Source organism: Nilaparvata lugens, chromosome 4 (genome assembly GCF_014356525.2).
Source record: "Nilaparvata lugens isolate BPH chromosome 4, ASM1435652v1, whole genome shotgun sequence".
In the NCBI taxonomy this organism is placed as follows: domain Eukaryota; kingdom Metazoa; phylum Arthropoda; class Insecta; order Hemiptera; family Delphacidae; genus Nilaparvata; species Nilaparvata lugens.
In genome coordinates, this window is record NC_052507.1 from 28309463 (window position 1) to 28322943 (window position 13481).

A 13481-nucleotide genomic window follows, 5' to 3' on the forward strand; every position below is an offset into this window, starting at 1 on the left:
GAACGCAGCTCTAATAAACATTTATCAATTTACCAGTTGCCGTGTATGATACGAATAAATTACCAGTTCCTCATAAGACAGTGAAGTAGGGAATAGGCTTACTTGATTACTGATATCCTGGATATAAGATGTTGACTGAACTGATCTTGCTGTCACATAAAAATGCTGCTTATAATGTTGGACTGCATTATAAAAAAATAAATATTTTTTAGTTTCAACACTATTATAACAGCATAACCTAGCAGTTCTTAATGGAAAGTGAAATTGAAAGACTAGTTTTTACAATCCCCCCGGATCAGCACTGTTCCATGTTGAGTTGATTCATGGGATAATTGTGGCTAAAACAGTGTACATTCGAATCCTTAGATTAATATTACAAGATTGAATATTCCGTTGAGTCTGATCACTGGAAAAAAATCAGTTTTCAAAAGAAATGAGATCGGAATAACTTGCTATTTTCAGATAGGGTGTGAATTTCCACCAGTTTCTATAATTTCAATTGATTCATCCCCAACTGTAATTAAGAGTTATTATTTTGTAACGGAGCTCCAGTAATTGCGCAATTAAAGATACTATTTTGAGCTGGAGATGAACGTTATCATTTGAGCAGAAAAACAGTATTATTTTAATAAACTATTTTCTAGCTTCAAGGAGGGAAAATAATAGTAATTTGTGGAAAAACGTAGCCTTTCCCAATATCAAAATGATTGCTAAGTTGACGATGATTATCAATAATAAGTAACCTTTTACTGGTTTATTACAGAATAGTAATCAGCTAGAAAATGTTCCTTTTCAAGGGTCAGTATTGTTAACTCTTTCAATAGTCCTCCAGCTCACCTCACAGGCTGAATAAAAATATTCACATCTCAGATCGTAACTAAAACAAGAGTATTAGTCTTCAATAATATCAGTCATATAGGTTCTCAACAAAGGTACTATATTAAGAATGTAATACTGTAATGAGTCTCGCTCATTTTATGCATCTTTTTATCTCAGACTTTTGATTGGATAGGAAAGAGAAAATTCTTCGATAAATGTATGCTTCCAAATGCATTAAGCTGAACACGAATAATTATTTTCTTTTCTTCAAAAATGTATCTTGGGAGAAGCGAGGGTTCACTTGTGAATGCAGTCTTCTAGAAACTTTTTCATTGGTTTTTCCAATCATCATGATCGGACTTACAATAATATTATTATTAATCACATTTAATCATAAAAAGTGAAAATTTTCATCAAAGAAAAAAGTTGAACAAATTATCAACAACATAACATTTTTCTGAAAAAAATCTTTTGTATGAAGTTAATCGAATGTCAAATCATTGTCCCGATATTTCAAAAACTCATTTCCTTCAGCCCTGAATTTTAACCCCTACAATCATCAAGAATCAAAAAATCCTTTACCAATCTGTAGAGCGTCACTTGTCTTACAGAATCAACTATAAAAGTTTCAGTATTCTCCAGAACACCAAAACAATTTTAGCGGATTTAGAAAATTGGAGGTAACTTTTTGAAAATTTCTGATTTCTCTTTTATTTTCTGGGTAGTTTGAATCCCAACCACCATCAAAATTCACCAAAACACCTTCATCAACATCTTTAATATCCACCTCAAGGTGTCCTAGGATCCTAATAACCAACTAATTACCAGATTTTATAACTGCCAGATAGTTGGAAAAATGTGATTGGATAGTTTGTGGTACCTAGATCTTCTGTGATTTGAATTATAATTACCTTGGGGCTACTAATTTATCAGTTCAATAGAATTACCGGTACATCAAAAAACGTTTGAGTAGCTTACATTAGTTTTTTTTTCTTCAAAGTAATATGGTTCTGAAGCGTTTTGTAATACAATAGGCTATGCTTATTGTATTATTCTAGTGTTTATCTGATATCTCTTACTGATGAGATGGGTCCTGCCAGAGTCCAGAAACATTTCAGTTGAGATCATGTGCCTGTGCCCATACGGACCATATACAATGTACAAGCTGTCCTTGTTATAGGCTTGATTGTAGTTTTAAATTTTGTTTCTATTACAGGTTTTAGTGATGGAGGTGGCCAGTTTCTTAGGAAAATACAATGATTTGATGTGCTACAAGAATAAAGAGCCCTACAACTCCCTTCCAGTAATATTCTATGCAGTGATATTCGTTTACATAGAGTACGACATGTTTGTTGCTCTAGCTATTGAGCCAAAAACATTGGAGAATACAGTTCTTACTGTTCTTGACGCTGTGATGATATCAATATTGTTTTGCTATTCAGTGATTCGTAATATAAATAATGCTGACGTCAGAAATCTGATGGATCTAGTGGAGGGTGAATTCCCATTCAATCGCCGTGATATGGTGCTCGCAAATCGACTAGCATTATTGGAGGAGATCGAGCAATTCTATGAGAGCAAGAGAAAATACATGAGAAGCATGGCGAACAATTTGGCATGCATCTTTTTTGTGTATGGATTCTTAGTGAACAACAGGAATGTGTTCAACTATTTGACAGGAATTATTAACAATGATGACTCGAACGTGTGGCCTACTCCCTATGTCTCACACTGTCCATCGCTCCTCAGATCTCCTGTATTTTTCTTGTACACTTACTTTTTGCACACCATACTCATGTCTATATTTATGATGGAGGCTCTCTTTGTTATAATGCTGGTATTTCTATCGACTGAGACAATAATTTCGGACTTTGGAACGCTTCACATACTTTTGGGCCACCTGACCAACAACTATCCGGACCTAATCAAGCAAAACTGTATTGCACAGTCATCAAGTCTCAGAAAAGACATGTCACGTATTATCCAATTCCATCAGACCATGATTAAGTAGGTAAACTTTTTGTAATTAGACCTACTACATTTTTCTCTATGATTTAATATTAATAGCACAGTCGATAAATTAGGGGGTTTCCCTCACCCCTCAGAACATGGTAAAAAGCTGAATTTTTCACCATCTATGGGGAAATACATAAGAGTAGGTATACTTAATATACTTTATCAATTTCTTTTAAGGGTTTCTCCTAACTTTAAAATTTTGTAATTTTATATACTTTATCAATATAGATTTTCTCAGCCACAAGATACCTGGCTGTGGATACATTTTCTATTAAAGACATCACTCTATTATAGTGACTTTTTAAAAAATGGTACCGGCTGTTCATGTACTCACTTGTTGGCGTTGCAAAATAAAATAATGCATTTCACTCTTGGTGAAGAGCTTCAAAGCTTGTATTTATACTCCTATTGAATAATTATTTAAGATACTGTATTTAATTAAAAATCATATTATACAGTAAGGTAAGCTTTGATTCAAATTCATTTAGGCCACATGCTCCAAATCTCCAGTTAGCATCTCTGCCTAAAAGGAACAAAGTTATATTTATGAGTATCTGCATAAACTAAACTACATAATATCGTGTCTTCCTTTGATCATTCTTCTCACTGACAAACTTTCCTTCACATATAGGATAATCAGTGGCATTGAAAAATCAATGCCAATATGCCTAGGCATTGAGGCATAGAGAAACAGAATGAAAACGAGAAATATATAGACACAGTTCCTCCACGATATGAAATCTGATAAAGATAGCTTAAGATACCAATATTATTTATCACCTAGAGTGGCAATCATTGTGGATCTTTCCGTCTCTCGTCTTGTTTAGTTGCTGCGAATCATCTAACTTCTTCAGAATCATAAATATGAGAGAGCATTCTATTATGCGTGTATTTTATCACAGATGAGTTTTAAACAATCGATTTGGTAGTTGAGTTACCTCCTTATTCCCAATCATGATGATAATATTATTGATGAATAAATAAATAGTATTTTTATCCACGGATCAGCATATTCTCCATGTATGGTAGCTTAGTCTACCTATATTTTAATGCGTAACTTATTGAGCTTAACTTGGTAGGTAAAGCTTAAGTTGGTGAAATTATATACAATCCACTCTGCGTGGAGTGAAAATTAGCTAGAATAAATTAAACAATTTGAAGAATGTTATTCGATTGTTCGATTATTATATCACAATCAAGATCATCATAATAATTAAATCTATAATTTTGATGTAGCTATTTGTGTGATAAATTGAAATCACTCACATAATACCGGTATATAATAATATAATTTTATAATTATTATTGACTCATTGTAGTTAGAGTATAATTATTATTCACGGACTTTTTTGTCAGAGTGATAATTAAATTAACAATGTGTATTTATATTTTATTGTACAGGCTACTGTTGTGTAGAAGAATGAAACTTTATTCTATTATAAGAAACCATGAAAATTTTATGTGTCTGTTGCTGATCTATGTGTTCTCTCAACATTTCAGAAATTTTGAAGTATGCATTAAAGGCTCGGGACTCATGATTTCGGTTGTCAATTTGGTAATCATGCTTTACTGCTGTTCAATTGCTTACCTCATGTTAACGGTAAGTGCAACTATTGCTTTATTTTCATCATTAGTTGGAATAGAATCATCAATTATTATTGAATCCATTTTGAACAGATATGTTGATTTTTGTTGTATGAGCGAGAGAGACTGGAATTCCAGATCTTCTGAATCATCAATTGAAGCGAGAGACTGAAATTCCAGAATCCAGATCCTTTATACAGATTAGTATATAGATCATTTGGATGCAGACTTTTCTCAATCTAAAGGAGGTAGAATTCAATTTCCATGGCAAATTATTGTCTGATAACAATGTTTTTCAATTCATCTGCGAATCGTAATCGCACGGTTCCATTGATGGGGAACATAGAAATTAATTCATTGAATGCCTTTCATCCTTTTTATCGGGCTTATGTTTCTTTTTCCTTGCAGACCACAGATTTGAAGAAGAGATTGAACTTTGCAATGTCATTTCTTCTAGTGACCTTAACAATATTCTCTATCTATCAGAACGGACAACGCATCTACAATCAGGTATACAGCCACTAAGAGTTTTTAAACTGTCAAATTAATTTTTTCAGCTAGTCCAGTGGTTCTCAAAGTGTGGGGCGTGACCCCCAAGGGGGGCGCGATGAATGCTCAGGGAGGGGGGAGGGCGCAAAGCATAGTTGGAAAATGTTTTTAATTTACTTCTAAAATAATTACGATAAGCAATCTTTCTATTTTCAAAATTACATGTGAGTACATAAAATATTTATATCAACCGTATTGTCAAATTCATATTCTCAATCAATAAGTGCTCCCTCAACATGATAGAAAAGGAAAACCTCATTGATCTCCAAGGTGACTTTGCGCTTAGTACATCCTTCTGGATTGGTGTGCAAAAGGAACACCCAATTTTTAAGTAAAAAGGCATTGAAGATTTAGACTCCATTTGCTACAATTTAACCGTGTAGAACTGGGTTTTCTGCTCTAGCTGCCATGAAAAGTTAATATAGACCAAGCCTGGATGTGACCCAGGAACTTAGAGTAGCGTTATCGGAGCTGACACCTCGTTTCAACAAACTCTGTACGAAAAAAACAAGCTCATCCTTCACACTGACGCTCTTTGTATTGTTAATTTCTATGAGAAACAAAATAACAACTATGTACTATAGTAGCTGTAGTACCTGAATAAATTATAATTTATTGTTTGTATAGAATTTGTTGTTTTATTATGATTGAAACTATTGCAACATTGCGATGGGTTATGTATAGAATGTGCAAAACTCAAATAAATATTGAGTCTAAGCTCGGCCCCCAATATTAAGTTCATAATCAGCATGGATTTTTTCCATCGATTTTTAAAATTTATAATAATTATCAAAAATTGAAAACAAATTGGAGGCAAACGTGTTTTTTCAATAACGTCACACGTTCAAGAGCGGATATCTCGAAAACTAGAGAAGATATAGAAAAAGTTGTGAGATATTTTTTTTATGAAATTATGTAAGCTTCAATTTTGGGGTGGTGACTTTTGATATGTTTACCTCCTTACTACCCTAAACAGAACTGCGGGGTCAAAAATTGTCTTCCAAACATTTCCCTCTATCACCTTTTTTCAGCATTCATTGCCTGAACTATTCAAGGTCAAATTTGCTCACCGTAGCTTACTTCCTTCCGCTATGTAGGCCTACTGAATACTGACTTCCATTATTATTATTATTATATTATAATTCGTCTGGTTTATAATATTTGAAATGTTCTACTGAAGGGAATCTTCTTATCTTTTGTCATTCTTGCTTTTTTTATATTCTCATTTGTTTTGTTTGTAAGATTTCTTTTATAAGTGTATTTTTCATTTTTGTTGTTATATTTTCTATAATAAACTCCCTTCTTCTGGGGGTACCAGGACGAAGGAAAAAGGAAAAAAAAGTATTATTATTATTATTATTATATTATTATTATTATTATTATTATTATTATTATTATTATTATTATTATTATATTATTATTATTATTATTAATCGTAGAGCTCCCGAAGTGGAAGACGCTGAGTAAAATCATGATCATCGATTTTTATTAGACTTGGCGGTTTTCTTGTTCGCCCACCAGCTTTTCATTCTCTGAGAAAATGCAGCTTTTCTTTCTTCACTCCATCTTGTGCCAACTCTTGGTGCTTTTATCTATGGAATAATTCCCATTTGTTCACTTTTGTTTTAAAATTATTTCTATTTTTAATTTCATCATCAGTAATTCCTGCCAAAACTAGATCTTCTTAACATTCCTAATCCATTCTCCTCCATAGGCAAGCGAAGCTAGGTACATATTTTACTATTTTTTTTGTGATTCTATGGTCAGGGAGCCTCATGATATGACCATAGAATTTTGGACGTCTTTTTCTCATGTCTGTTACAATATTTGAATGTTGCTCAACTGTGCTATTTTTCTGTAATCTATAACCATTCTCAGTTAATCTCGGACCTAGAATTTTTCGAATTATTTTCCTTTCTTCTTTCTTCAAATTTTCTAGATCAGCTTTCCTGTTGAGATTTAGGGTTTCACTGGCATATAGCATTGATGGCTTTATTACTGTATTATAATGTCTAATTTTAGTGTGAAGAGACAAGCATTTTTATTGTAAATGGATTGCACCAGCCCTAGGCCTTTACGAGCTTTCTTAATTCTATCCTGCTGTGATAATCTCTCCGAAATAACCTCTCCTAAATATTTAAAACCTGGAACCCTGTTGATTGTTCCATATTTAGTTTGTAGTCTGGTAACTTCTAGGTTTGTAGTTGTGAACACTGTTTTTTCGAAGGATATTTGTAAGCCAACTTTTTCTGCACATTCTTTCAAAGTTTCTATTTGTTTTATTGCAACTTCGCCCGAGTCTGCCATTATTGCAAGATCATCCGCAAAAGCCAAATAAGGTATTTGTAAATTATTTTTCTTGGTCCCAAGCGCGATTGGCTTCCAAAGGTTTCTTTCTTTGAGTTGCTTTTCCCACTCTTCCATTACTCTATCCAGAACTATGTTGAATAGCAACGGAGACAATCCATCCTTGTCTGACGCCAGTCTTTATCTCAAACGGTTTTGACAGTTTTCCCATGAACTTTACTTTGGATATTGTATTAGTTAATGTTTTTTCTATCAGTTTTCGAGTTTTCTTTAAACTTAACAACAGATCATCTGCTGGTCCTGATAAGATCAGATCACTAGATATAGTAAATAATATTTTCTATCTAAAGCTGGTACTTATGCATCTATTTAATCGAATAATTGAAACAGGGAAGATACCTCAAAGCTTAAAAGTAACGTATCTCAGACCTATCTACAAAAACGGGGTAAAGAAAAGTGTGGATTCTTATAGGCCAATAGGATCTATTTCAGTAGTCATGAAAATCCTGGAACACTTTATTAGTATGCAATTGAATCAATACTTGACTAGACATAATATAATAAATGAGGCACAATACGGTTTTGTTTCAAAAAAATCAACAATAGATTTGTTAGAGAAAATGACAGACGATATCTTTGAGGCCTTAGATGATAATAAATTGTCATAACAGTAGCAACAGACTTAACAAAAGCGTATGATCTAGTGAATTATGAAATAATGCTGCAAAAAATAAAAAAAATAGGCATTGGGAATTTGCTGAAGGTGTTGAAAATTACTTTGTAGAAAGAAAAATTCATGTAAACATAGGTGAATATGTTAGTACAGATTATAATCAATATGTGGATTGATTCAGGGCAGCATTTTATCTCCTGTTTATTCAATTTGTATGTGAACGATTTAGCAAGTCTCAAATTCAGAAGCAAATTACTGCAGTATGCAGATGATAATATTCTATATATGATACACACTGATCTGAATATAGGTATGAGATACATGCAGGAAGACTTGAACTTAGCGAATAAGTATTTTTTCAATAATGCTATCAAGATAAATTCAAAAAAAACTAAAGTTATTATATTTAGAAATCATAGAATCAATATCAATATACACAATCATAGGTAATATGCCATAAGGTAAATTGTCTTAGAGATGGTTGAGAAATGATTGTACATGTCAACAATTAGAGTTCAATGAAAGTATTAAACATTTGGGAGTGTTTTTTGATGCAGACATGCGATTTGGTTCACATAATGATAGAATTTTGAAAATTATGAAGGCTGCTCTGTATAAGTGCTCTAGAATTAGCAGGTGCTTTCCAATTAGTACTAAAAGAATAGTCTATTTTTCCATGATACAAGGTGTAATATTTTATGGAATAACATTGCATAGTTTGGCACCAAGTTATTTGAAGCAGCCTGTCTATGATGTAGTTAGGAGAATAACGCAAACTTTGTTCAATGGAATTGAGATTCACTTGTTGGGTATCATGTCAATGGAAGCTCTTGCTAAATATACTGACCTGTCCAGAAATTATTTTAAAAATGAATTCAGGGAAGTTAATGAGATAGGTTATGGTTTAAGAAATAGGGCATTTAGACCGCAAAGATATAATAATAACTATGGTAAGAGATTATCAAAATTTAGAATTCCTTACCTGCTGAATTGTCTGCCACCTGAGTGAGGAATTTGCAAGGAAAAAGCGAATGAGAACAAAATTGAAAGATTTCTTTATAAGAATAGCTGAATAGGATAAAACATCTTTTTCCAAGTGATTTTATTATGTGTTAGTGGGTTAAAATTTAGTCAGGTAGTAAGTAGTCATGTTATAAATATGTAAAGTTAGTAGCATACTAAAGTTAGTGAACAGAGAAGAAAAGGAAACATAAAAATAAAAATTCCAATAGGCTAGATTGATTTTAATATGGAAAATAGAAAGAAAGTATTGTATGTAAAATGTAATATGCTGATAGGTTTAAGATTATAAAAAAAATATTGTAATGAATTATTACTGATGTTTATAAATTTTGAAGGTTATTTGATTGTGCTTCTGTGTTGTGTTCGATTGTGTAGTCTCTAGTCTGACGGCTACGGCCACCTGAATTTCGTTACTTGTGCATGAACAGTCAAAGAATTAAAGAGCGACTCAAGTGGTGAAAATCGGAACTTACTGTATGTCAAACTCTCAAGAATTTCCTCATTGTAGAATAAATGATTGAATGTGAATATATTATTATTATGTAAATGATTTTGACACTCCTCAATTAGCTATAAGCTAGAGGAGTAACTAAAAGCACTGAGTGTATTATGATTGTAATGTAATTTGAAGAAATGAATAAATTGAAATTGAAATTGAAATTGAAAATTATTATTATTATTATTATTATTATTATTATTATTATTATTATTATTATATTATTATTATTATATTATTATTATTATTATTATTATATTATTATTATTAATCGTAGAGCTCCCGAAGTGGAAGACGCTGAGTAAAATCATGATCATCGATTTTTATTAGACTTGGCGGTTTTCTTGTTCGCCCACCAGCTTTTCATTCTCTGAGAAAATGCAGCTTTTCTTTCTTCACTCCATCTTGTGCCAACTCTTGGTGCTTTTATCTATGGAATAATTTCCCATTTGTTCACTTTTGTTTTAAAATTATTTCTATTTTTAATTTCATCATCAGTAATTCCTGCCAAAACTAGATCTTTCTTAACATTCCTAATCCATTCTCCTCCATAGGCAAGCGAAGCTACATATTTTACTATTTTTTTTTGTGATTCTATGGTCAGGGAGCCTCATGATATGACCATAGAATTTTGGACGTCTTTTTCTCATGTCTGTTACAATATTTTGAATGTTGCTCAACTGTGCTATTTTTCTGTAATCTATAACCATTCTCAGTTAATCTCGGACCTAGAATTTTTCGAATTATTTTCCTTTCTTCTTTCTTCAAATTTTCTAGATCAGCTTTCCTGTTGAGATTTAGGGTCTCACTGGCATATAGCATTGATGGCTTTATTACTGTATTATAATGTCTAATTTTAGTGTGAAGAGACAAGCATTTTTTATTGTAAATGGATTGCACCAGCCCTAGGCCTTTACGAGCTTTCTTTATTCTATCCTGCTGTGATAATCTCTCCGAAATAACCTCTCCTAAATATTTAAAACCTGGAACCCTGTTGATTGTTCCATATTTAGTTTGTAGTCTGGTAACTTCTAGGTTTGTAGTTGTGAACACTGTTTTTTCGAAGGATATTTGTAAGCCAACTTTTTCTGCACATTCTTTCAAAGTTTCTATTTGTTTTATTGCAACTTCGCCCGAGTCTGCCATTATTGCAAGATCATCCGCAAAAGCCAAATAAGGTATTTGTAAATTATTTTTCTTGGTCCCAAGCGCGATTGGCTTCCAAAGGTTTCTTTCTTTGAGTTGCTTTTCCCACTCTTCCATTACTCTATCCAGAACTATGTTGAATAGCAACGGAGACAATCCATCCTTGTCTGACGCCAGTCTTTATCTCAAACGGTTTTGACAGTTTTCCCATGAACTTTACTTTGGATATTGTATTAGTTAATGTTTTTTCTATCAGTTTTCGAGTTTTCTGATCTATTCCTTTTTCTTCAAGTATTTTGAAAAGTGTGGGTCTGTGGATTGAGTCGTAAGCCTTTTTGAAATCGACAAATATGTAGACTGTTGGTTTTCCACGCATTTTCCTCAACTTTGTAATCAATTTCAAATTTAGTATCTGTTCTGAACATGATCTGTTTGGCCTGAAGCCAGCTTGCAAATCAGAAATTTTAGGCTCCAATTGGTTTTGCGCTCTTTCAAGAATACAGGCTGATAGAACCTTATATGATACAGCAAGTAGGGAAATTCCTCTAAAATTATTTACATTTGTTTTGTCCCCTTTTTTGTGCAATGGATGAATCAGAGCACATTTCCAATCAACTGGTACTTCTTCAGTGAGCCAAATATTATGTATAATTTTGGCTAGCTTTTATTATTATTATTATTATTATTATTATTATTATTATTATTATTATTATTATTATTATTATTATTATTATTATTATTATTCAATAGAAGAGCTCATTTCATAATTGATTGAATAATCATTTTTTAAAGATTCCTGATTAATGAATTAATTTTCCAATTAATGAGAAATATCGTATTTCTCTGATTAATGAATTGAATTATGATTGTTGTTTTCCAGAATGACATATTACGGCAAAACCTAGCAGAGCTTCCTTGGACTGATAAGCCACAATGGTTCAAGCAATGTTTGCTGATGATGATGACTCGGGCTAACATCGACATGAAGATGTCACCCTACAGAATCTACAACCTCAACTATGTCTCATTCAAAGATGTAAGCAGCTACTTCAACTCAACTCACTCTGAGCCGTACTTATCAACAATATTATTATTTTGCTCTACTAAAATCAAAGCTCTATTTGAAGAACTTACAACCTAAAAACGCATCTACATACTAACGAATTGTTACACCTTGTCCCGTGACAATTTTAAATTTTAACTGCTTATTCACCAATTCACCTCTATATGTAACGAATTTTGGACCTATCAACAACGAATTTTTCTGTTCACTCCATGTCTCTAAATGTTTGTGTATGTGAGTAGCCTATAGAAGCTTACAAAATCGTTTTCAAAGAATTATCTTTATCCAGCAGGAAGGTCAATAGAGCCCAGATTAATAAGAAAACCAGACAGGTAGAGAGTTATTTGAGGTTGATTTGTTTGTAGGTACCGTACCTAAAACAACACTTCTGAGATAACGAGGTCATATAACTTACTGAACTAATAGGTAGTAAAATAATAAAAATAACTTATTTAATGGATATAAACTTGGTCTAGAATTTGGAAATAAACTTGGTACCTAATAGAATTTGGTCTGAGATACCTAATTTTTTTCTCTATTTATTCATATTATATTAGTATATTGTCCAGGTTGTTCATGTTGTCCATGGTTTTTTGGGTTGCCTCAGAGAATAATACAATTTTTGTAATAACATTTTACATTTACACATTTATCACATGTTAAAATGTAAAGAATAGGCTGTAGATTCTATTTTATAATGTCCTACTCTGTCATAAAAATATTTATGTATTCCATCATGAACAATCATCACACTTGAGGGAAAAGGTACCGTACCGTTTACGGTACTTAAATCTTACCTTGACCTTCCCAAATTTTATATGACAGTCCAAAAGTAATTTTCTTAGCCTGTTTTTTTAAATAAGTAATGTTGGTACTTATGTAATTTGTGATAAGATTTTGTATGTGTAATTCAAATTATTAATTCTCAGAATAGAGCCTTCTCATTTTAATTCATAAAATTAGAATACTGTACCGTGTAGACGTACCGTAGGCCTACTGTGTTTTAAGTTTTATCAATTTCATTGTCAATTACCGTATAATTTGAGACATGTCAATTTTTTCAGTGGGTTAAATTTGTCTTCTCAACTGGAAATATTCTTTACACAAAAAAGTTGTCCTCTCAAGCATGAGAGAGCTTAGGGATGAAGACCGGCAGATGTGGATTGGTCACCCATCGAAGCGGAGTTCGGAGCATTCGTGACATATCCACAATCACTCGGAAATATCAATAACCAATCACATCACTTTCATTAAAATCTGAGTATTCAAGATTATCAAAAAACATTTCAAAACTGTGTTCTAATTAAAAACGTCAACAGTTTATTATACATGATGATGACTTATTCAAAACAAACCAGAACTATCTACCTACTATTCTAATGTTTGATAAATATGGTAAGTAAGTTTGATAAAAAAGTAAAAGTGTGAGGTGATATTCACATATATATTACAAACAATATAAAAACCTTGTAAGTACCCTATATTATTAAACACTTTAAAATATTCAAGTTGAAAATGACCTAAGTTAGGGTCGAAACTAGTCGTTGAAATATTTTAAAGTTTTTAATAATAAAGGGTACTACAAGGTTTTTATATTGTTTTTATTAATTTGTACAAAAGTAGCCGATGTAAGTGAAGTGTTTCCACATATATATTTCTAACGACAATGATATTGAATATTCTTGAGTAATGCATATTGTAAATATTGTTTAGACATGTTTGCAATATTGTCACTTCTTCGAGGGGCTCTTTCTGTAGGCCTACATCGTTTCTCCAATCTTCATTGAATCAACTATAGCCTACCC

The 13481-nt window shown here is 32.2% G+C and overlaps 1 protein-coding gene across 1 annotated transcript; it reads left to right on the forward strand.

Annotated features, from left to right (window-relative positions):
* The first annotated feature begins 519 nt into the window (after positions 1-519).
* LOC111052031 lies at positions 520-12879 on the forward strand. Its single transcript, XM_039427276.1, has 6 exons — positions 520-932; positions 2036-2826; positions 4336-4435; positions 4828-4929; positions 11494-11649; positions 12741-12879. Exons 2-6 carry the CDS (start codon positions 2045-2047, stop codon positions 12804-12806), a joined length of 1206 nt encoding a protein of 401 aa, XP_039283210.1. The 5' UTR covers positions 520-932; positions 2036-2044; the 3' UTR covers positions 12807-12879.
* Positions 12880-13481: the final 602 nt, after the last annotated feature.

Bases quoted from the DNA above. Each gene is read 5' to 3' on its own strand.
- LOC111052031 (XM_039427276.1), top strand. From the start codon at position 2,045: ATGGAGGTGGCCAGTTTCTTAGGAAAATACAATGATTTGATGTGCTAC. The intron at 2,827-4,335 runs GTAGGTAAACTT...TCAACATTTCAG, and splicing joins TTCCATCAGACCATGATTAA to AAATTTTGAAGTATGCATTA. The intron at 4,930-11,493 runs GTATACAGCCAC...GTTGTTTTCCAG, and splicing joins GACAACGCATCTACAATCAG to AATGACATATTACGGCAAAA.